The following is a 25,726-nucleotide window of genomic DNA, read 5'->3' as shown; positions in this document are numbered from 1 at the left end:
TCATTCAGTTCAGATTAATACATTTTTTTTTATAACTTTGCTAGAGTTTGTGCCAGAAGACTGTGTTTATTTAGTGTCTATTTGAAAACATGTTTTAGCCAAGGCAAATAGGCTACTACAGTGCAAAGACAGAAATTGTTGCCTTCCGAACCCTGTCATTTCCTGGGGGAGAAATAGCTAAGTAAATGCCTGAGTTTGTCTCTGTTACGCCTGTTTCTCTATATCGTTTCCTCTACTTGGAGAAAACCAACTGGCTGAAATTCTGGTACCCTGAGCCCAGCTTAGTTCCGTGCTCAGGAGAAGAGGGAGGACAGCTAAAGCACAGGTCCATTTGCAGAATTGGAACTATTATTTCGACAGAACAGTTACTCCAGCCTTCATTCCTCTAGTAAGTAGTATTTAGAGGAGATGAAACATCCCAGGAATGAGGATGGGGCAACTTCCTCTTTGTTTATCATTTATCCATCAACTCCCTCTTAGCTGGCAGTGATGGTTGCAATACCAGCCCTAAGTTTCATACAGCACAGTGGGCTTTCATTTATTTTTCTCTGCATTGCACTGTATGAACCAGGCATAAATATTAGCAAAATTTCTCTGCCTCTGTATGTTTTACTGTAACTTTATTAGCTTCATTAGCAAACACCTCCAATTAGAGGCACTATAGTAGATCACTTTCAGAGGCAGCATTACAAACCCTAATGTTATTTCCCCATCACAAACCTTGCTAATGTACATACCAGGAGCTCTGACTGCTCTGTCTTATTTCTGTGTAAGATAGAGATCTGAGATTTAACCAGAAGTTAGACCTCCAAATATATATGTAGAACAGATTTAGGAAAGCACTGAAAAAATATCCTTTTGAAATATGAGAGGGTAGCCAGGGGTGTCGCTGCGTTGGAAGAAGAGTTTGTGAAAGCTTCAGGTCCTCGTTGAACAGCATGCAGAGGTGTTTCTTGCCATAATCTAGTAATAAACATTTTTATTAATAAATTTAAAGCTCACACACAACCAACAGGACCTGAGAGACTTAACGGTATGCACACAGATGGTATTTCATGATCAAGTTTGGTCACTTGTGCCAAGGACATTTTTTCATTCCTGTATAAATAACCCTATGAAAAGCAAGGTGAATATCAGGAGATTGTAATTTCCTCCCTTGAAGCAGTGGTGTTAACTACAGCCAGGAGCAAATTTTGAGATGAATAATCTTAGAAGGCCTGAAGAGTTTCTACCTTCCTCATTGTGGAAGTTTTTTTTTTTCTTTTCTTTTCCCTTAAAAAAACAAACAAACAAAAAAAGAACTTGTAAAGGACAAGCTCATAGACAAACTAATATGGAAGTACAGCATTTATGTAAAGCATCATGCCATGTCAGTTTTAGTGCTGGAGAACAGGTCATAGATCATGTTTAGAGAGTTCTTGCATGTACAGATGTTGAATAGCCATCTAGTTATTTTAACAGAGCAGAGAAATGATTTGAGAGACTGGGTGCCCAGCTAATTTCGCCTACTGTCTAGCTCCAAGAATTGGTTTATGCTGACTTTGTTTTCCTTACTTCTGTTTTTTTGGTCAGGATTTTAAAAGATGACTTTTTTTCTCCGTTTCTGATTGATTTACATGGCCATATGGTGTTTTTCTTTGCTTTTATACGCGTAACTCACATCTAGCACAGGGACTTGAAATAGTCGTTTGCTTTTTTTCCATTGGAGGGAAGGAGAATGACAAAGTGAAAACAGTTTTAACACTTTTAAATCTCTCATGGCCATCTAGCCTTAGCCATTTCCAACGGGAAAAGAACCACTTCCTTTAAGGGTTGTTATCCAGGTGTGGAGTTTAGCTTTTTCTTGTCACGTTCAGAGTGCCTACTTGCTCGTGGGTTTGCACACCCGTGCTCAGTGTTCAGCTGCGAGCCTTTTGGGGCTGGTTCCTGTGACTGTGGAGAGAGGTTTTGTGGATCCTGCTGCTCTTCCATGTCGTATAAAAGTAAATTCCCAGAGTTGCTGTGGATTGATTCAGCCATCCCAGTGGCACAGGATAAACAACCACCATACAACTCACCAGCCAGCCAGAAAAATGCAGAGGGATGCAGGAATAGAAGAAGCGATGAGAGAGGCTTTTGCAGGTCTGGGTGGTGCAGTGCTGTTTCGATGAAGCCTGGGAGCTCTGGGGACCCTGGTGCCCACATGTTCCTCGGCTGTCACACTGCAGCTGGGCTACTGGGCTTGCTTCAGCTGTCTTCATTTTAGCCTTGCCCTTACCCTGCCCTTCTCTGGGTCACCAGTGCAGCCACTGAATTCCTCTTGTTGGGGACGGGGATGGAAAACATCATTTAGTCTGTGCTTAAAATCCTGTTTCTACTGGTCTTCTACCTAAATCTGCTTTAAAAACAGAGTAGAACAGTGGGAGTTTTGCCCAAATTGTGAGCCAGAGAGGAAAAAATGGAGCCCATTTTCAAGCATTGTGAGCCCATGAGCTCGAGATCCTCTTTACATGTAATAGATTTCTTTGTAACTGTGCAGCTGGAGCCACCCTGCCTGTACCTGCTTCTGGAGCCTTTTCCTTGCAAAGGTAATGACATTCATGCAGAAAGAGCTCAGGCAATCTTTAATGAAGAGACTGGATTTGTACTAGGAGCTCAGTATGAATTTTGATCTTGTCACATTATCTTGAGAACAAAAAGCCCCAAAATATGGAAAACTTAAAACCCCAAGTGCTCATGCAGTGAGATTCTGAAAATCTCACCGTGCAAAGTGGTGGCTGTATTTTTCCCCAGTGAAAAAGGTAAAGGCTTTGTTCGTGTGAGCCCTCTGGGTCCTTAAACTGCAGTCAGCGTGAACTGAGTAATAAAGAAACACCTCAGCTTGTCACACCTGGCTAGCACCCCGTCCTCCTCCTGTTAATTCATTTCTCATCTTGCGGTGATTAAGAGATTGAATTCATACAAATGCAGTCAGATTGTGTGTTGTTTTTTTTTCAAATGCATCCTGCAGGTGAATGGGTGTTATGTACTCTCCATCTGTGTAGTGCGAGGACAGATTATTTGTTGGGAACTGAAGATGAATTAAATTGTCACAGCCTCTGAATGAGCAAGAAGCTGCAGCCTGCAGGCTACTAGTCAGTTTCTGAAGTGCTTGCTGGAGCTGTAACAAAATTCTTACAAATGTTAGCAGAAGGAAAATAAAAACAAGTCATCAACCGTATATTACAATAATTATAAGATCAAGAAGTCAGATAATAAATAGGATCATTTTTGAAAATCCTTTCTTCTCTGCAATGAGGCTTTCCTACATATGTATTATTTTCCTGAGTGCACAAAGAAGTGGAGCTGCAAGGAGAGACTGAAACGCTGGAACAATTTTTAACCAGGACAGAAGTGGTAGGGTCCCTGCAGAAAGAGCACCGAAACATGCACCGGAGCCCACCCAAAGGTTAAAGAAGGCTTGCGCTTACGAAGCAGATCCTTGGCTGGGAGTCCAATTACTCCAACTTCAAAGCTGGAAAATGGGAAGCCTCTGCTTGACTTCTGACCCGAGATTATCACAGTTCTTTGTGGTTCCGTAGCTAGTCGTCTTCCCTGCCGATCGCAGACTTTTCACAGCTTTTTTCCTGTATAATTTTAAAGCATAAATGGTGACAGACCTGAAAACAGCAACAGGCATTTCCTGCTGACTACCAAGTATCTGTGCGTAAGGTCGGTGTCCCAGGGAGCTGAGCTGGGGAGGTGACCCAGCACCTGATGCTGGGTTGTGCTGGCTGCAGGCCTCCAGCACCCAAGCCCACCGCTGTTGTTAAACGCTGACATTTAAAATAGGCCCTAAAGGCTGTCTGCATGCAGCTGCACAAAGCGACAGCCAGCAGTAACCTACCCAGGGTTTTACTGCTTCCAGAGAGCACAGCGACAGCACGGTTCTGAGCGGCAGTTCGCGTTGCGGTCTCTCTTTAGACGTTCCCTGTGTAGAGCCCGCTGTGACAGCACCCGTTCTCCACCTTGGCCTTCAGCTTATTGACCCCTTGCCTGCTGCAATCTTCACCCGGGGTGCCCGCTGTGGGGGGCAGAGGCCGGAGCTGAGCCGCGCTGCCCGCGGGGTGGCCAGGAGGCGGCCGGGGACCTTCCGCGTGCCCGCGAGGGTGTCTGCAGGTGTGCTCTGGGCTGCTTCCCTTCAGCCCAACAAGGTCTGCGGGGCAGCAGAGTTTGTCCCAGCTCTGTGGAGTTGGTCGTGCCACGATGTGCAGCTGTGATCACTTCTTCGTGTCCAGGCTGGGTTTTTGTCAGAACAGAACTGAGAGGGGTAGCCGCAAATGGCTGTGGCGCATTTTGGGAGCGGCGCTTGAGCTCCTAGACTTTGAATTGTACTTTCCTTTCTGTCAGTAATGGGAAAAAAAAAAAGGAAAGAAAAAAAAAAGCTTAACTAATAATATACAACCTTTTAAAAGCCATGATTAGCTAAATCCCATTTACCATTTGTGCTGACTTTCAGTATGAGCCAAGGAATTACAGCCATTCCTCCTTATTCATTCTAAGCGTTTTCACTGTAAATGTATTCTGGCTACATTAATCTGTAATGACAATTAAATATTGGCCTTGTGCTCATACGGAACCTGTGAGGAGAGATTTCAGTGGAAGGTTTTCTGTACTAGTCTTTCAGCTGAATCTATATCTGATCTTGGAGGCTTGCAGGATAGGCAGGAAACAATCTACCAGGGCTGGAACAGAAACTATGCTAATTTACTCCTTCAAATCTTCTTTTGCTCACTGGAATTCAATGAAGAATGGGAATCATGAAGAAAACCATAATCTTAAAGTTCAGTGCTACTACAGGAGAGATTTTTCATTGCTTTAGGGGGAAAAAAAGTTACACAGAGGGAGGAAGCTTTGAATATAGAGATACTGGAGCATTGTCATAATCTTCAATCTTGACACAATATTACTCTACCACCCTGAAACCTATTTTAATGCATCTCGAAATAAATGTCACCCCCAAAGTTTTCACCTAGAGAGCTGAGGAAGTGCAGCATTGACTTGAATTGTCATTTAGGAAAAGGTTCACATCTAATGGCACAGTAATTAAAATGCAGCTGCCCTGGTGAGCGCTTGCCTGTCTTAGGACCAGGAACGGTTTGTGCCAGCACTGAGTGATCAGAGCTGGGGCTGGCTCTGCTCAGCACCCGGCGTGGAGGAAGGCTGGGGGGGATCCTTGCCTTGCTGCTTACCCTGCATTTCATCACGCACGTTAGTTACCTCGGTATGTGGCAGATAAAACTAATTCAGCATCATGATCCTGAACAGCTCCCGACCAAGACACTTTTCCGCCCGTGTCAGAGTCACAGAGCCTAAATAAGGGCGCACGCAAGGAACGGCCTTCCTCTAGTTTGGTCTGTGCTTTTCCATCCCAACTGCGTGCTGATTACAGGGATGCTGATTATAAGAACATATTGTGGAGGAGGAAGCTATTTCTGGATGCCAGTCAAGATTCACTAGACCTGGGCTGACTTCTGACAGCAGTATCTCTCAGAAGCAGATGGAACGTTTTCTGGGGGGGGGGGAAATCATTTAGAGGCTCCATTCACAGGCATGATTTTCACTAAAGAACTCCCTAAGGAAAGAGAGATGGGAAGGGAGGCTGGAGGGCAGGAAGAAAAGCCTTCCGATATTTCATGCTGTGTGCAAAGCTTGAGTGAAGTAAGGCTGATTTAGTTTTGCCTTGTTTTATTTTCAGTCAGCGGGTTTGGGCAGTGGTAATTAATCACCAGAAGAGGGCTAGGATTATTCCACCATGTCCAAAAGTATCTGGTCTAGGTGGTTGGGGTGATAGATAACCTTTGCCTGAAATACATTGCCATTCTGAAAGCTCTCAACCTTGACTAAATAAAATAGCTATTGTAAAGCTTTGGCTATTTTTTTTTTTTTGGTTGGATTTTGTCTCGTTTCCTTCCCCCAGGTAGTGCTGGCACTCCAGTGATGTTTAACAAAAATGGTGATGCACCAGGCCGCTACGACATCTTCCAGTACCACACCACCAACACCAGCACCCCAGGCTACCGCCTCGTTGGCCAGTGGACAGATGATCTCCAGCTCAACGTGAGTCCTTTCTGTTCTTTACTTGTCTGTTTTTTTTTTTGTTTGTTTGTTTTCTTTCAGGTACAGTCGCTAAATGGTCTTGTTTTATTTTTTTTTCCACCATGCAAAAATTAACTATCTTTACTATTTCTTTGCAGCTACATAGAACTTCATTTTTTGCATTGTGTCATCTTTTACTTTGTTCTGCCACCTTTTCTCTGCGCTGTGAATACCAAAGCTCCTCAGATGAATAGGGACATTAGGCAGTCATGCAACTTTTATTACTTCTGCATGTCCAGAGTCCCTAGTTGTCAACTTGGAAAATCAACCAGTAATGCCTTGCTGTTTGAAAACAGTGGACCTTCGTTTGTAGATGCTCTTCAGTTTTTCTAGTTTTAGGAAAGCTTAAACTAAATATTTTTTGGGGTGACTCACTTTTCCTGTGCTACTTTCAAGCAAAATATATCTGTATGAATGAGATGTATCTCTTGTAATGATGAGTAAAAAGAGGGGAAAAAAAAAAAAGCAAGGGTGTAAGAATAAGTGATCAAAGATTCAGTAGACACTTCAGTGTTGCCCAGAAGAAGAAACAAATATGACTGTTGGCTGAGGAAGCAGGAAACTCTTGTCAGCTCCATCCACACAAGGATGCTCTGTGACAGGCCTGTGGCCTAGGTCTGTGTAGATCTGGGTTCAGGCTTTCTGCCTGATTTTGTGCAAGTTACTTGAGCCTCAAACACACGATGTGCCAGTTTAACCATGTAGCTCTTTGACCCCTTGTAGATTGATACTAAAGCACAAAGACAATACTTTCTGTTCAATTTCACTGTTCTTCTGCAAATTGCTGAAAAAATGCCAATTCCTACCAAAGGGTTTTCCTATTTTGGTCCAAGCTTCCTCCTGGGGTTATAGCGGGTCCTTCTCCAGCTCTGGTCTGGCAGTGCCCATCCTGGGTGCGTTGTGGCCCCTTGCCGGCCCCACAGCTGGGTTTCCTTTGGGGAGCAGGTGCAGGGAAAGGGAAGGAAAGGCTGTGTGAGTGTGGTCTGGTCCTGGCACGTGGTCAGGAGGCAGCCAGGATCTACCCGGTGTGCAGTCCGTGGGCACAGCAGCTGTGTCTTGGGCTTCAGGTCTTTGTGCCTGAGCAAACACAGCACAACGCCCGCCGTGCTCACCAGCAAAACCTGGTAAGGGCAGCGGGTCTGAGCTGCCAGTCCCATTGTGCAGCTGGGGGCTGGTGAGGAGCTCAAAACACTCTGATGTGGAGCATGCCTGAATGCAGGACGCTTTCTACTTTCAAGGTTTTCATGTCTTCTGTTAAATTACAGTTTGTTAAAGTAATTAGCATGGATTACCAAGGGTCCAGCCTTGGAGACTAACCACAATATTGTGCTCTTCTTGAATTCTGGCTCACTTGGATTTGCTGTATGCTACTTCTGTGGGTTTCACATTTTGTTGCTCAATTTGAGGCAAACTTCTATATTAGCTTATAATTTACAATTCTTTTAGCAAAAATATTAATAATTTATTAAATAAATCTTTATATAAACTACACATCCAGATTCATTAAAATTTAAAACTAAATTAATGGAGTTTGATTTGTATTCCTGTTGTTGTGCTAAATGTTTCCATAAAATGCTTGCTTTTCCTCACCCTCCTATCCCCATGGCTACAGTGTTATGTCAATAGTGGAGGCTGGCTCAGTAACTTCCCTTCTACTCACTCACGGGTCCTAGTTTCTCACCAGAATCCACAGGGGATTAACACTGCTATGACAGTGCCTGTATGTATTTTCTTACAATAATAAAGAAAACTGTGGAGTTTAGAGAAGTCAAGGATTCACTAAAATAACCAAACAAAATAATAGCTACTATTAAATATGTCCCAGGATAAACTGCCAAAGGTTACGATTTGCCTTTAGTAATTGTTGTGGAGCTAACGCTTCAGGATATTGTCCCAATTCTCATTTCTTTAATACCAACAGAAGAGAAACAAAGGACGTAATAATGTATGCCTTTATTTGTTACTCTGTAAAGCACTTAGAGGTTGCCCAATAGAAAGCTCTATAGAAATGCAAGAAGTTGGCTGACCAGCTGTGTTACCTGGCTGACTTCTATGAATGCGACTCGCGGTGCTTTGAGGTACCTGAAAAGGACCCACACACCCCTCCTGGAGGCACTGATGTGCCTGAAGGAGACAGAAATGGATCACTCCTCCAGGAGCTGGGCATTCTCGTGGGAAATTTGGTGGTATTGCTTCTCTTTCTCTATATAGAGTTAGCTCAGCAGGTCCCTGTTTTTTTTTATATTTTCGTGTCCAAACCTCTGCAACTGTCCTTGAACTGTAAAAACCCAAATATAGTAGAAAAAATCCCTGTGAAATTGTTGAATCTTGCTTTTCTAAGGATTTGTCTTCTGCATACCCTACCACAGCAGCATTCTCTATCACGTTCCCTGTGACTCCTTCCCGTACTGTCTCCACAGTTCCTCTGCAGTGCCTGAACTCCCTCCCACACTCCTATATCATTTGCTGTGCAAGCAACAGCCTGTATTGTGGCTGTCTTTGAATTATACATATGCCAGCTGGTCGGCTGGCAGGCCAAACCGAAGGGGGAGAGGGAAGTTCAGTGCAGGTGGGTCTTTCTTCTAACCATCCACTGCAGACACATCCTTCAGAAACCTCTGCTTGTATCAAATACATTTCAAATTGGCCAGCAAGTTCTGCGAGTTCAAAAGTTATGAGAAAGGAAGTTAGCACAGACAGATGGCTGGGCAGACAGTATGCGCATATGTTCCGCTTCCTTCAAATTTTGCCTGGAAATTATAGCAAAATTTAGGAATTCCCAACAGTTGTGCAGAAAGTAAACTTAAGTAAAACTAATCCTGCTGTTAATAATTACAGTTAAAGATGTAGTTTACACAAGGGTATTGACCGGAAAGTAGACTGCTGTCGGATTTGAACAAGCAGACGTACTGGGTCAGGCTCTTGCATTGAAATGAGTGGCAGATTTCCATTTGACAAAAAAAGCCAGTTTGGGCCCTTTTCTTCCACCTTTACCACTCTTTCCTATTTCCTACTGACGAGCTTTTGGGGGTCATTAAAGGCCAAGGTTGCTCAAAGTGTGCAGTTTGTGGAGTGGCTCAGTGCGGGTATTGCTGTGCCAGCACCATGAGCTGGCTGGAGAGACCATCCCGCAGAGCTTGGGCTCCTGCGCAGGAGTGATCTCTGGCTCCGTGATCTAGGGCCAAGTGAGCTGTTGGGGCACCGAGGCCATGCACGAAGGACTGAAGGTCTTGGCTGAATGTTCTCCGTGCGGGAAGTGCTCTCGGCTCTGGCGTGTGGCAGGCACCCAGCTGAGCTGTGCTGCTGCTCCTGTGCTGTCCTTCTGCAGCCTGGGGCCCGGCGGCGGGCAGGAGGCTCTGCTTCACCTCCACACTTGTCCTGGTGAGCAGGGAAATGCTTACAGGAGACCTGTTTATCTGTCATTGGAGAGGGATGTCTTCCTAGAGCAGCTAACATTTTCTTCCATTTCTTCTAATTAACGCTGTACTCCTCGGCTATTAGTGTTTGCATAGGCTGCATCGTGTTGTTTTAATTGCATTGACATCTCCAGCTTGTCGGGTGTGCTCTTCCAGCTCAGCGCTATGGCTCGTAAAGGTGCCACTGGGTGCCTGGGTGCTGATCAGAGGCTGCAGCACATTTTCAGGATGACTGAGGAAGGCTCATCCTTGAATGATAAAGAGCAATGGTGGAAAACGTTGTCCTTACCACTGCTACTGTGTTAAAGGGGATTCAAGTAGCTTTAACCTGAAATATGCTTCTCTTGCAGAGCATCAGACGAGGCTGACTGTTAGCTCCAGATGAAATTAAAATGTCTCTAATTTGTTTGCAAATAGAAACAAAAACATATTAAAGATGCCTAAACACTGTGTGCAGAGCTGAACAAAAAAAAAATCGGTATTGTTTTAGAGATGTGCCCCTGAATTGTAAATTGTTCAGTAACATTAAGCAGTGTACAGCTTGAAACGTGACTGCCACTTAAATAGAGCCTTTTGTGTGCAGAGTCAGGAAGGCTGGCTGCTTGGCAATTCCTAGCTCTTTTTATAATTTCCTCCAGCAATAAGAGATACATTACTGCAATCTTTCTAAACAAGTGCTTAGAAGATTAATAGTATTGATAATTATCAATATGGTTCCATAAACATGTACATTACACAGATCTAACTCCTTATAAATCCTGGCTCGTGTTATATAGTGCAAAGGAAATCACTCCGTGCTTATTAATAACTCCCTCCTCCGTGGGGAAATAGCTGTGCTAGGTTATTTTCTTCACTGTAGGTTCAGGCCAGTATTTTAGAGAAACAGAAAGACAGGGGAAAAAAAAAACAGTCTTGTTTTAAAAAAAGTCACATCCATGTACCTCAGTGTCTCTGGTCTCAGAGCAAACAGGGTGCTTCAAGCTCAATGGTCAGCTTTCACCCTACAGCGAGAGAAGCCAGGGAGGGAACAGGGAGCTGTCTCTGGCCTAACGGGAGGATTGCAAAGCAAGCAACTGGCAAAGATGATGCGATTTCTACACTGTGATTCTTTTTTCCCCACAAATAGAAATATATTAAGTAACTTCATAATCATCTGTGCGATTTATGCAGATCCTACACACTTCACCACCTATTGAAGCTACTTGTGCTCAGACTAATCTGAAAACATCTCTGTTACAGAATTTGAAAATAAACGTTATGAATAGCAAGCTAATGAAAAGAGTAATTAAATGTCTAACCTTCTGCTGAGAGACCTATATGTACCTGATATTTTTGGTAAAATATCCAGAACAGCAATTGGATCCAAGCAGCTATTCAGTGAAGCTTGATGCTCAGCAATATTCTGCCAACAGATGGCATTTTTCTAAAATAATGCGTTGAAATTTCTGTTCATTGTTTTCTGTGTTTTGTTATTGCTTGCGGTAGAGCATGTTCAGAGCAGATGTATTTTGCAGAATATTTTACAGCAAAAGATGTGTCTTTCTGTAGCATATGCAAATTTCAGTTGTTTGGAAGCCTGGGATTTCACCAGTTTCTGGTGGAAGGGGAGCAAAAGGGCACATATCTGGCCAGTTAGAAGTTTTTGGTTCAAATAGCAAGGGATGGGAGTTCCACCACCAGTGATTTAGGTTAGTTTTGAGGATTTTCATACATTTTTAGAAGAATGTATTTGACCTGTTTTTTAAAGTAGTTTATCTGAAATTTAAAAATAGAAATATGACCTCTCCCAACCTAGGAAACTTTAGCTTAATTTCACCTTAGTAAATTTGTGTGCAACTGAAAGCACAGTTATGATAGCATTATCGGTACTGGCTCCTGCATGCATGTAATGCATAATTGCAAAACCTATTTGCAAACATATGAAAAGTGTTTATATGCCTTTATGTGTGTATGTGCAGGTGGATGGATATGCATGCACAGACCTTTGTCATATAGAATCCATAAGGTTTCTGTTGGTTTGCGACATGCGAGTGAGCTTAAAATCATGCTTTAGAGATTACAAGATGGATAAAAATTGGTATCAATTTCCTTTCTCATTTCAGCTATTGTCACATAAACTGGCCCTTGTAGTGTCATTTCCCATTCCTGTTACAGACGGTAATGAGTAGCTGGTACAAAGATGATGCATCTATATTACAGCCTGGAGACCGAAATCTTGTGAGATGATGGGTTGACAGGAGAGAGACATTATTCAGGTGTCAGACAGTCTCATTACACAAATTCAGCAAATGAGGTCAGGGTGCTATTGAAAATTAAGATTTTAAGTATGATTCCTATGTTTTCTTTTCATATGTCACTGCAGAACCTTAAAGCTTTCAGCTGAGGCAGACACTTGTTGAAAATTACCACAATTTACATTTTTAATGAAATTGTCTAAAGCTTTAGATTTAATTAACTGTACGTTATAGTATGTTGACATATATGGAGATGTGATTGTATCCAGAAATAACTGGCTTCCTAATAGCTGAAAAAATACGAATTATTTCAGTGACCAATGCCTCATTATGTTTTCAGGAAGTAACTTCATCTGGGCTGTTCTTCCTTATGGCAGCATTATTCAGTCTGTGCCATTCCTGGTGAACTGAAACTGCCCTTAGCTCTGATCCTGAACTGGGGCTGTGTTCCCTAACACCTAAATGCAAGGCATTCTGTATTTTCTCAAGGCATACTTTGGAAATATGGTATCTACAAATAGTTTTATGGTATATTTAAAAATAAATAATAATAATAATAATCTTCTTCCGCCATTTAGACCTCATTTAGATGAGGTAAACCTACCTGAAGCTCTCCTCCCCATTGGCATTTCTGTTCTGCTTTCCTGACCCTGGTCCTGTTTCTCCCTCTGCTTTTTAGCATTGCATCACACAGCTAGTGCATAAAACCTGGCAGTAGCCTCACTTGTGGGGCCACAGGTGCCTGGCTTTATGGGAATTAATTCACAGAGTAAGCACTGCTAAAGGCAAAGTCATCCCAGAAAGATCTGCAGCCTGTTTTCAAAATTCCTTGCTGCAGCTGGGCTTTGTGAGCTCAGCCTTCATTGCACCTTCAGCCAAATTGGGTGTGATCCGGTCAGAAATGCAAAGGTGAGTAACTATGTCGGCGTGTTACTAAAATACATCCTAATTACATATTTTGGTGAGAGAGTTCACCATGCCCGACATGTCAATAGCTATAATGTACATACTAATGATAAATGTTGTTTATTTTGTACTGTTATTAAATCCCGTGATCTTTCATTGCTCATGTCAGCCATGACCGGCACGAACACCTTTAATTATCTTAACTCGCAGAATTAATTTTCTCTCAGCCAACTGGAAGGGAATTTTTCAAGCCACTGGCCCGCTGAATGGCCATATGCTTATTCCTCAGTCCTCAATGGTTTCAGATCAGGTGCCTGAAATGTGCAGGAGCCAGCAGCGGGCCCGAGTCCTGCCAGCCCTGCTCTGGGGCCGTGGCCGCAGCGCGGCTCGGTGCGCTCGCCGGGGAGGAACCGAGGGCCGCAGTGCCACAGGTGGCTTTGATGCGTTAGAAACTGCTGCTGTAAATAACTTTTATCCAGATGAGGGCAAAACCTGAAAACATGTGCTAGGAGCTATGTGAATCGAGCAGCGTTTATTCTGTATGACAAAAGAGAGCTAAGCGATTTGTTGCAGGTTGTCGGTAAGGGCAGATAATCACATTTATACCTGCGCATTCTTTAAAAAAAAAATCAGTGCGTGTTGTAATCCAGAGAATCTCACGGGTGTGTCCCCCGGGTTTCCATTATACACCTGTGCCAAAGTAAGCCAGAAAATCTGGGGAGCAGCGTGATGCTGACAATGTTGAAGTCCACGCGCATGCGGTAGGAAGCAGAGGGTTGGGTCCCGCTCGTATCAGGAAGCAGCCTGAGCGTGTGCCGCTGCCGCCTCCCAGCAGTCCTGTGCAGCTGCCCTGCAGCGAGAGCTCATGTGAAGGGAATCTGAAACCCTGCCAGGGCATCATTTTTTGGTCCGGAGAAAACAGAGAGAATTCGAGCTTTAGAAGGCTTTGATGGGGTTGGCGTGAGCAGTGTAACGGAACGAATACCTGCACGTGATGGTCACCTCCGCCTGCAGAACTAGAGAATAACCCCCACGTGAGGAGGTTCTGGCCAGTGAGGACCCTTTCCTGGTTGTTACTTGACATACTTGAATGAAAATCACAAGAAAAATATTTTAAATTAAAGGTTATTCAGTGATTTGAGCTTTCTTTGAGATTTTTGCTGTATAAAAATAGGAAGGCAATAGTTAAATCTTAACATCTCACTCTGAAAACTAACTCAGACTTGGAATTAAAGGTGTGAAATGTCATTTCTTCTTTGTTACTGACCCATTTTGCCTAGGTTGTAATGTATACCGCGTGAGCTGTGCTACCTTCAGGCAAAGCAAAGTGTATTAAGCTGTATCAGCTTCTGGCGACACTGAGCATCAGTGTAATTTTCCTCCAGGTCTAAGAATGTCAGAAGGTAAAATGCTTATAAGGATATAAATGCTAAGAGAAACCAGGCTGAGAGAATATCTAAGATATAGCACATATCTTTTCAAAGATCGAGGGATAATAATAACAATAAGGAGCTCATAAAAGCTGTAATGGAAAAAAAATGTATGTGTATCAGACAGCTCCTTGACTTCAGAATTTGCCTCATCTTGTGGGGTTCTCTTAAATGTCCGGGAGCCTGTAGGCAGTCAGACTTGCTCTGAGAGCGAGTAAGGTGAGAAAAAGAAGGTCAAAAAATAAATAACTTGTATTTTTAAAATAGGTGATGTTTTTCCTCCTGCACATCACTTCTTAAATCCTTTTTTCCAAGTCTTCTGTATTTTTGCCAGCAAAGATGTTCAAGAGCAAATACTTTGCTGGGGTTTCTGTGGATAATTATGAGGTTTGTTTGCTTTTGGCAGTAGTGATAATACCAGTTGGTGTGCTATCAGGGGCTTAATATTCTTTTCTAATACCTGAAAATGGAAAGATGCTTTCAGTGACAGACGTGTTTTGTTGCATTCGGAGAACGTCATCCAGGCGTGTAGCGGCAAACCCAGTGTCAGTGCTGCGAAGGTGCTGTGCTGCTCCCCAGGCAGCTCTGCAGCTGCTGCTCTGAGCAGGAGGCCAGGCACCTCGAGCTGTCCAACAGCCAGTGAGCACTTGATACTTTGCAAATACCTGCCAGGTAATAAAGTTTTCTTCTTAGATCTGTTGTGAACTCGTGGGATTTGAACTGGGTGAAAAGAGTCCTCTCGGAGGGCTGCGCGCTCAGCTCTTCGGGAGAAAGCACCCGGAGAGGTGCGATGATGGTGCAGCCTAATGCAAAGGGCAGCAGGGTTTTACTGGTTGCCTGGGTCGCAGAGAAGGCGTGCTCTTTGTATGCAGAACCTGGAAGGAGGAGTACTACGCAGGGTTACAGGCATTTGGTCTCAGCTTTGACTTTGTAGGTTTGGCAGATCCTCAGCAGGTGAGGACTGGCATTCTCGAGTGACATCCTGGAAATTGGCTGTTTTGTCTCCATGTTTATTTACTGGGTTTGCGCTTAGAATATTTTAGGGTATCGTATTAACAGATATGAGAACAATTGGCTTAGTGCTGTTTTGTAGCCTTAGAACACAATCCAGCTGTGTTCTGTAAAATGAAATTTTAAAACCATACAGATGCACGTGCCAAGGATAGCAGAATGTAATTACGATGATTGCATAATATTGCACTTGTTTTATTTAGAGGGGAGTAAGAAATTCTGTAAAGGGTTTTAGAAAGCTCTGCCCACACCAGGACCATGTGAACAGTCCTTAGAGTTTCCAACAATTAAGCAAATTATAAAGGTTCCCAAAGGAGTTTCATGCATTGAGTAGGTCAAAAATAATCATTTTTAAAATGTCCCTGAATACTGACTTACATAGAAAATTGATGTGGTTTGCGGCAAGACTATAACATTGGATATATAGCGTGCATTTTAATGTCTCTCAGGCTAATTGTTTGCGTGGTAGGCAATAATGGCCCCAAATAAAGAGCTGAGAAGAGTCTTTAGCCTGCACTTTAAAAAGGCTTTCCCTCAAATTATATTTGCTTTGTTTTCACTGTTTGTTTGTTTGTTTCTTCTTCCACTCATCTGAAAATGTACTTTTAATATGAAAACGTTACATTAAATGATTCCCATGAAACAAGCTTGTTTACTTGTTAATTGCACCTTTTAATGGCATGGAGGATGTGTATTTGGCCATTAAATGTAGCATCTGAGCATCCAGCTCCCAATGGTAGCTAGAAATTGTGCCTATAATTAGATATTCCGTTCCATTCTTGCACTGCCTGTCATTTTGACAGGCTGGTGAAGTAAAATACGTAGTATGGAATTCCATCTCCCTTGGCAAAAGCAGAGCTTTGGGTCCCTTTTTCTTTCAGAAATACAACTGGAAAAGGCAGTACAGGCTGTTCTCCTGGGTTTGGAATGCCTCTGTGACTGTAATGCCTTCCGTGCTGCTGGGAAGGAGTGGGGAGGAAGAGTCCCTGCGCTGGAAAGGACGTGATCCAGTGGCAGTTAAATATTTCGGGTGCTTAGCTGGAAGGCATAAGTGATTGCTTCCAGTCACCTTTTTTTTTTATTATTTTTTTTTTCCCCAGAGAGGTGAAAGAAGATGGTGGGAGGGGAAAAGGCAATTTGTTGCTTTACTGCCAATTTAGTACTCTGAAATGTGACGAGGCACAAAATTCCTAAGTTTGGCTTGATTAATGTAGGAAATGAAGCTCTGAATTTATTTGCAGAATTTTAGTGGAATTTATTTGCAGAATTTTAATGGAACTGCAGGAAGACACAAATATTATCGATGCAATTGGAAGGCCTGTATTTTTCCACGCCCAGACCAAACCAGCATCCCGTGTAGCTTTCAAAGCGGTAGCACGCCAGGTGCCAGCAGTCACCCATCGCCCGCTCAGTGCCTGCCTGTCACCAGCCACCTCATTTTCCTCTTCCTTCCCCAGCCCTGTTTCAGCAAGCTGTGACTGCAGCCTTAATGGAAGAGTTGCCCCAGGCAAAGCTTAATTAAAGTCCCATCAGCCGGCCCTAATTTTCTGTGTACCAGTTACAGTGGTTGGGACTGATTGACTGAATATAACCTGAGCAAGATAATTTAATAGTATTACTAATGCTGCAGCAATCCAACCAGGGCCTAAAGGTGCTGAGCTTCACTCAGAATTTTGTGCGTCTTTCATCTTGTTTCCCCAGCCCCTGTGTCATTATGCCATGCACGCTAGCCATGATGAGAAAATTACTGTACCATTGATGCTGATTCTTTAAAAAAAGGAAGACCAGGACCAAATAATTTGACTAGCAAATACTGGTCTTTGAATCAGCTTGGGAATTAGTAGGATAAATAAACTAAAGCATTTTGAGTTGGCAGGCACTTCAAGATAAATGCTATCCAAATCACACACACGCCATTTGGTACATCTCTAGTTATTACCCTTTCCCTTTTGAAAGTAATATATCAGATTTGGCAGCTGCATTTCTTTTTCAGAACTGTAAATAACAGAAAAAGAAGTTATTAGCTCATAAGCAGAGATAAATAAACATCAAGGGATAATCCTTTTCTCAAAACCTGGGTAAGGTCAACTCTTGGCTCTACCATGAAAAATAACTCAGAAAAGGAGTCTTGGGAAAAAAGTCAGAATTCTGGATTGTTTCTAGATGCCACTGTCACCCAGTCTTGTTATTTAGGACTTAAACTTGCAAATTGCTGAGTGTTATGAAAGTGTTAGAAACGAACATTTGATTTCAGCTGTTCACTTAAATATCTGAGCAATTACTTTGACCCAATATCAATCTATTTTTTAGGTGCTTTGGTAGTTTGGATCGAGGGATTCTTATAATCCTGCACGATGAATCCCTTTAGTCTTGATTTCTAGGACAGGCACAGAGCAAGTACAAAACTTCAAATACGCAGGGAAGGTCTGTTAGAGTCCTTGGGCACGTACTGAAACTGTGTGCCTTGGCTTTCATCTCACTCTGCCGCGGCTTCATTATACCAGATGCAGAACTTCCTTCGTCCTACTTAGCACGTACTGCTGCATTCGTGTGCCACTGTGAGATCTTCGGGTGGAAAACAGTGCGGGAGTCGGATGGACCATTTTAGCTGTCGTTGTCAAGAGTCATGCGTAAGGTAGCATTATCTAACTATTTATTGCAAACCTCGTGACTTTTAAGTTTCTTATTTTCATTCTAGCTGCAACATGGGTATATTTGAAATTAGATCCTTGCGAACGTGTCCAACCATCCTAACAAGCAGAAGAAAGCAAAAGTCTGTGATTGAAGGGAACTTTGCCGAGGCGCTTTCCAACAGAACTGTAAAATATTGAACAGCTTCTCTTACATGAGTATGTAACTGGGCCACCTCGCTTTGAAATGAAATCTTGCATCTTTCCCTTCTCTGCTTCGTGCCGTGGCGTGTATGACTGTTGTGACCCGGGTTCAGCGTGGTGTGTGCAGGACGGCTGCGCCCAGCGCGGTTGCTGCCCGCCCGCAGCCGCGGGGGCCGTGCGGGTGCCGCAGTCTGCGCTCGCCTCCATCACGGGTGCCAGGCCTCGTCTTCAGCTGTGCTCTGTCTAAGGCCGTGACACTAAAGGACAAACTAGCTTATGCCAAAGGGCATAAAATGCGTAAAGTAGTCCAGGCGGCTGTGCTTGTAACCTGCTTTCATTGTCCCAGTCAGGAGCCAGACAAGCTGTAAATTGCTCCTTTAATTAAGCAGCATTTTATCTCCTTATATATGGCCACAGGAACATCAGGAGTTGGCAAAAGTGCAGGTTGTGAGCAGTGGGACAACTGGGAGGTTTTTCAGGCTGAAATCTGTCGTTTGTGAGTTCTGCCAGTGAGACCTGCTCTGCGCAGTGCCGCTCCCCACGTGGGAGCTGTTATTTTCTGCATCTGAAGTATTGAAGTGAGCTTAGCCTATTTCGTGAAATATGGAAGAAGACTGTTAGACTTGGTCATGTTCTGAAAAATTTGACAATGAAATATTCTGGAGGTGAAACTTTAGGTATAACACAGCGGGCATCAACATGGATCCCCCCAAAACGCCCCGTCATTCCGAGCCCCGGGCTGGGGGCTGAGTACAGAAACTAATTGTAAGCCACTTCGGGATGAAAAATTCTCTTAGATTACTTCTACTTTCAGAAGATAGAGTTGCTCTAAGCTATAAACTTAAATAGATAAGCACTGTGTATTTTAAATGTACATTTGGAAGAATATGTTCTTTTTTAATTAAAAAAATGCAGGGACTGCGGGATGAATACTGAAGATGCATGGTCCTTCCCCTTCCATTACTGAGGAGACAACACAAAGCCGTAGTCAGATGTAAAACCATTAAAATAATTAATTTTCAGTTTTATTGTGTGTCAACAGGAATGTATGATAATGAGTGTTATTGCAAAAATTGTAGATTAAGCATTTTTCTCTAAATCAGTGTTGTGCTAAAAATGTCCTTGGTTTAATGTAGAACAAATAGCCTTTGGAGCTCATTAAAGAAGTTATTACAAGTGCTCAGTGGAACTGGTATCTGCTGCTCTCAAAGCAGGTGAGGTCGGTGGAAAATGATGACAAATATTAAGCTAAACAAACAATACGAGCAGAAAGGGAAGGAGGAAAATAAATCAGTCATGTAGGTTGAGATCTGCTTATGAGACCACCAAAAAGGTGCTACAGAGTGGAAACAAAAATGATGTTTTTAGTAGAAACTTAAATTAAAAGTAGTTGAACGTGTCAAGTAAAATGCGATGCAGGTGCCATGCAGATTTTTATGCTGCACCCAAATACCAGGGGAGCAGCCGTCGCTGAGGGGCAGGGGCCAGCCTGCACGTCAGCCCGGGTGCCGAAGGCCATCCCTGACTTGTGCTGACACCACGAAATTGCCAGGCTTGTGGCTGCAGGACTGTGAGCAGCAATGAGCTTCCCTTACCTGCGATCTGAAGGCTGCAATTTGCTCGTCGTGTGCTTCCCGACGGACGCGGCCGCGTCTCTTCCCGCAGCAGCCGCCGGAACAGAGGGCAGTGGTGGGAGAGACCGGAGCAGAAAACAGGCGAGGACTTCTGACTCCCGGTTAAGCAGAGAACAGATTGGAGGGGTTTAGGACGAGTATTTCAGCGGGACAGGAAAGCTTGGGTGCTGTCGCTGTTCCTTTGTGCCCTTTTGGGAACCCAGCTGCCATGGCTGGCACAGCTCACATCTCCCGGGGGCAGGGGATGGAGGAGGAAGCCCCTCCGCCGGGGTGGGAACCTGCTGCTCGCGGAGTCACCAGGCCTTTCTGTCAGCCCCGGGTGGGAGAGGAGTTAATGGGAAAAGTTACAGTATTGGGTAAAACACCGCATTTGCCTTGTCTGAGCAAGTATTGGAGTAGGTTCCTGTCTTTCTCTGGTAGTTTGGCTTATCACTGCAGTTATCTGTTTAAGGGATTTTAGTTGATATTTTGCAGGAGGCTTTGTTGACTGTGTGTTATTGACATATTCTTAGCTTAAAACTGTTATCATGTTAAAGCCCTGGATTGCAAAACTAATTACAAGACATTAATAGCTAAGCTCTAAGAGCTAAGTCATGCAAATATTGCTATCTGGGAAGTTGAATATACAGAAACTGTTTGAACTGCTGACTTAGTGGCTGGAGCCTGAAAGCAATCTGCGAGGCAGCAATAAATCGGGGCGCAGTGCTCCACAGCTGGTTTCTGGTAGGGCTGGGAAATTAACGGCACGATTGGTACAAATGTCCTGTTGGGGAACGGGGCTCTTTTTCCTGAGCAGGTTAATTATCAGTAATGTAATTATTTTTGTACTGATTTTTATTTTAATCAAACATTGCATGAAACAATTTAGTTCAGAACAAATAGCTTATTACAGAAATGTTTGTGGTGGTGAGAAAAGAAGCGACGATGTTTAAATTACACGCAGATATCGAGTTACTTTATTCATTAAAATGAACAATTACGTTGGGCCTTATGAGACAGACTAAGCATTTCTTGTTAATGTGATTCTGTAGCGAGCATGCTGAGAATTAATCTGGGGAACAGCTCCCACCCGTCCAGCTCGAGGTGTGTGGACGGGGGGCGCGCCGGAGGCTCAGCCCCACGTGCCCGCTGCCTGCTCCGGTTCTCGCTGCTGCGCTCCGGGGAGCTGAGGGGCAGCTGCTCGCACTGCAAGGGCCCAGAGCAATTTGCAGCCTTGTTTGTGGAAATTGGCATCTAGAAATGAACCCAGCATATAAAATAAGTAGGAGTGTGCAGCCTTCAGGAGGCAGTAAGCGGCTGGGCAGGTTGGTGCTGGGGGCACGTCCAGCATCCCTGCAGGACGGGGCCAGCCCTGGAGGCAGGAGGGGTGGCAGGGGAAAACGCAGCGTAACGCCATCACGTAGTGGGTCTCGTGGACCCACGTATCGTGGAGTGGTGCCAAGTTCTTTTGAATGTCCTGCAATGAATGATATTTTTTCCATTTATCAGATCACTTCATCAGTGGATGAACTATAATAGCATCAGTCTGCACATTATACTGCTGGAGATGGGCTACTTAACATGATGAGAAGTGGATAATGGGTGGATATGTGATTTTTTTCAAGAAATTAGACATACATGTGTCCACAGCACCTAATGCAGTCTGGGTTTTGAGTCCTTCCCGGACTTGGCAGAATTGTAATGGAGGAGTTTGTTGTGTCCCGCAGCACCGATTTGGTCAAGTGCTAAGTTCAAGGTGCAAAACTGCTGGATAGCTGTGAGCACAGCGTGTCCAGCTACATCCGTAAGTGGTGTTAGTCTGGAAAAAAAGTAAATCCCCTAATCCTCTCTGTGCCATTTCTATGTATTACTGAAATGGAAGTTTGTACATAAAAAAGCCACATTTGTATTCATTGCAAGAGTACTTTCTCATGATTTATTAAATTGTTTACTTACAGCTTTCTAAATGATAAGATTAGCATTTTCAGATAATTACTTTTTGGTTATGGGATAAGTGTTTATTTTATTTACTTATAAATCTTATATTTCTATAAGTACTTAGCACTCTTCCTCCGTGAATCTTGGAAAATTGTAGGTCTTTGTTATAAACATAACTGACAATACCTCCAGCTTGTAGATGTGGAACTGAAAGAAAAATGGAGCAAGGACATGATCAAGTACCTTGCCCAAGCTGCTCAAAAGCCAAGTGTTTGCTTTCACATGAACGGCCTTAAAATGCTGACTTTTATCTGAACCTAACAGCAGTGAATCCCATGGTTTGCTACAATTAGATTATATTGAGTTAAATGATCTGCTATTTGGGTTTTGTAGAATGTCCTCTTACAGTTTTGTGGGCAAAAATCATCTGTAGTATTTCAGCAGGATTCTGTGGTCCTGATACTGAAACCCTGAACTCAGCAAAATCTTGAAGTAAGCAGTTTCCAACTCACAGTGACAAAAATATTGGAAAAATGCCATTAAATAGAAGCAGGCTTAGATTAAGTAAATGGAAGAAGTGGCTGAATATAACAATTTTTTGCCACAATAGAAGTCTTTTCTAGATTCAGGTTTCAAAAGCTTATTTCAAGGAAGCTGCAGAAAAAAGGCAACAGAAAAATGTGCATCAGGCACAATTATTAGCTCCTAAGGCAGCCAAATACGCAGCTGAATATTCTATTGCTTTTGTTTGCATTTCTGAAGGCAGTTATAAAACAATAATTTATTTCAAAGACAAAAAAATATTTCAAAAATATTCTTTCCTTTGTGGGGAAAGCGTCTCTAGTTTGATTCGGATTCTCATCTCGCAGCGCCAGGCCTCGGTGACAGGTGGCCTATCTAACAGGCAGTTTTCGTTATTAATTTTTTAGCTAGAAGCAGCAGAACACCACGAGTCTTTCTGAGGCCAGCAATATAGAGTTATCACGGTGTGGTCCCATCAGACCAGAAAAAAGCCTTTCCGTAATTTTGCCCAATCTTCCGTTTACCTGCTTACACCCAGTATCTGCGCAGAATAAAATGCTTTTAGGCTTTCCCCACTGTCTAGCGAGGCCATGGGGGTACTTCTGAGAATACGGAAATTCAACCTTTTATAGGTGTAATGGCAGGGGGGTGAGGGGTTGGAGGTGAGGAAATGATAGTGCATTAATGGGGTTCTGTGAGATATTAGCATGCAGAAAGTTGGTGAGAATCCTATAATCGCTGCAGACCGTGTCAAAATCCATACATGTAGGATGCTTTGCTCGTTTCATATCAATGTATGCTGCAAAAATCACATCAAGTATTTTCTTTCTTATGGCCTTTCTGGTTGGACTGGGAATGGAGTTGGGCTTAAAAATGGGTTTCTTGGCTCTGGTGCATGCTCACCCTGAACTGCCCTCTACCAGTGCAATTCAGCGAGTGCTGGGCTCTCCTCTAACATGTCTGTGAGCTGCAATCCTTCAGCTCAGCACGGTGTGAGAGAAGAGCTTGTGGATCCTTTTTCCTTTCAGAATAAGTAGTGAATATTGAAGGTTAATGAAGTTTCTCAAGCAGTGGCAGACCTCTTGAATATCTTGTTATTGAGGGATTATTTTTATAACATTCACAGCAGAGCCTTTTGGTAGTGTGGTATTTGAGCAGTCTGTGGCTTCAGTGTTTTTTCAAATATAAGAAATGAAGTTGATACAGGATCTATTTTGAATGAAATTAGGAAGGTGCATCTTAATCCTTCAATTTAAGGCATGCAAACCCCAGTCTTCCTGTGCACATTAATAATCACAGATGGCTGATTCAAGCGACTCATCTTAGAATTTCTTAGTTGTAGAAAGTAGTGGAGCTTGTAAGCATTTAATAACCTAAATTATTAGCTGAAATTTTGTTTTTAGTTATACCTATTGACATCTATCCCAGCAGATCAGGTATTGTATCTGTAAAAGCCATGCATACATGCAGCAGGTAGTGGAGTCACTGAAATTTTCCTGTGCAGCAGAATTGGAAATTTGGTGCCTGGAACTGACACTGGGGCTGTCGGGACCTTCCCAGTGGTTATTTCAGGGCAGCTCCAATGCTAAACCTGCCTGGTTCTTAGAAACTGGTTACTGGCTTTAGTCTGGAATATTTTGAAATGATTTGTGATTCTAATTTGTGCTGTACTTGGGAAACTTTGAGCATATGCTTTGGAGTTCAGGGTTCTTAAGACTACAGAACAAATGAGACTTTCCATTTACTTAATATAATCATCTATAATTTGTATTCTCGGGGCATGTATGGTATTTCAAAAGCTGAATGTGACTTTAAAATGAAATATTACCTAATTATTATATTTTTCATTGATGACTATTTTCTTTGTACTTTGTATCTCTTACATGGCTCTTATTGCAGATCTCACCACATTCCCACTGATTCTGTGCCCTGTATAAGACACATTTACACCTCATTTAAAACATTAACCAGGTCTGTAGTAGTGCCAAGAAGGGAGAACTCTTGTCTGGTCTCAGTAAGAAGCCCCAAGCTCTGGATGCACAAAAGCCAGGTTCATAATGTAACTGCTGCCTTCCCATTAGCCATTTCCATGTTCTTACTAACTTTCACACAGAAAGAAGGTGGTTTACACTCTACCATTTTATCTGATGTTGTGTGCCATTCTACCAGAATTTACTACTAACAAAAATGAACAATTATGGTTGTAAGTACAGTCATGGATTAGAGTCCCCCACAAAGGCATTGGTGCGCACGTTTCCTGGAAAAGCACAGTCTGCCACATACAAAGTTTTTCCGTTTGTTTGTAGGTTTCCCCTTGGTGCCCTCCTGCTGCCTGGCAGTAACGTCTACATAACCAGCCTCTTTCTATTTCAAATGTCTCATAGATCGATGAAATGCAGTGGGGTAAAGGAGTGCGCGAAATCCCGTCCTCAGTCTGCAGCCTGCCTTGCAAGCCGGGAGAGAGGAAGAAGATGGTGAAGGGGATGCCGTGCTGCTGGCACTGCGAGCTCTGCGATGGCTACCAGTACCAGGCCGACGAGGTGACTTGCTTGCTCTGCTCGTACAACGAGCGGCCCAACGAGAACCGCACGGGATGCCGCTCCATACCCATTGTCAAGCTGGAGTGGCACTCTCCCTGGGCTGTGATCCCCGTCTTCTTGGCTATGCTTGGAATTATCGCCACCATTTTTGTCATGGCAACCTTCATTAGATATAACGACACTCCGATCGTCCGGGCTTCGGGGAGGGAGCTCAGCTACGTCCTGTTGACAGGGATATTTCTGTGCTACATAATCACGTTTCTGATGATTGCCAAACCAAACGTTGCAGTGTGCTCCTTCCGGCGTATCTTCTTGGGCTTGGGGATGTGCATCAGCTATGCAGCCCTGTTAACTAAAACAAACCGCATCTACCGCATATTTGAACAGGGCAAAAAGTCAGTGACAGCACCCAGGCTTATAAGCCCCACGTCGCAGCTTGCCATCACGTCGAGTTTAATATCTGTTCAGCTTCTAGGTGTCTTTATTTGGTTTGCAGTTGACCCACCCAACATCATCATAGATTATGATGAGCAGAAAACTATGAACCCTGATCAAGCCAGAGGAGTTCTCAAATGTGACATTACGGATCTACAAATCATTTGTTCCTTGGGTTATAGCATTCTTCTCATGGTTACATGTACTGTGTATGCCATCAAGACTCGGGGTGTCCCAGAGAATTTTAATGAAGCTAAACCCATTGGATTCACTATGTACACTACCTGTATAGTATGGCTTGCCTTCATTCCAATATTTTTTGGCACTGCCCAGTCAGCTGAAAAGGTAGGTGAAAATGAACAAATGTGCATCTGATATATCAGGATTCATTGCGGTTATAAATGATGTACTGATGCTCAGCTTTACATAGATCTTAAGATGAGCTATCTGGTTAGCTCATTACAGAGACACGACCAATATATAGCACTATTTTCCTTCTCCAGTTAGCCGGTGGGCTATTCATTTGATAAACTGGCAAATGATCAATAGCAATCATATTAGCCGTTAGTTTTATTGTTGCATCCCTTTCAATTGTGTCTTTTCAGTAGGATAAGTGGGAATTAACTGTCATATCATTCTTAAAGAGGCATCTCTTAACTAAATCATTTTCAATACAAGATATAAGAAACAAAATGTCAAAAAAGGCTCAGTAGATAGCAGCGCTTCTGGA

General features: G+C 43.2%; 1 protein-coding gene across 7 annotated transcripts in view; it reads left to right on the top strand.

The window, feature by feature from the left end:
* GRM7 (glutamate metabotropic receptor 7) overlaps nt 1-25,726 on the top strand; it is a 268,824-nt gene that overhangs the window by 183,527 nt on the left and 59,571 nt on the right. For 5 of the 7 annotated variants that reach the window (XM_048070497.2, XM_067002826.1, XM_013182340.3 and 2 more), the window contains exons 7-8: nt 5,939-6,078; nt 24,406-25,341. In XM_048070497.2, coding sequence (XP_047926454.2) covers nt 5,939-6,078; nt 24,406-25,341 — 1,076 coding nt within the window. The other 2 variants (XM_048070519.2, XM_067002827.1) reach the window with 2 other exon arrangements.

This window comes from Anser cygnoides, chromosome 10, assembly GCF_040182565.1.
Source record: "Anser cygnoides isolate HZ-2024a breed goose chromosome 10, Taihu_goose_T2T_genome, whole genome shotgun sequence".
NCBI lineage: Eukaryota > Metazoa > Chordata > Aves > Anseriformes > Anatidae > Anser > Anser cygnoides.
The sequence above is the reverse complement of the archived record's forward strand: the minus strand, read 5'-3'. Positions and strand labels throughout refer to the sequence as shown.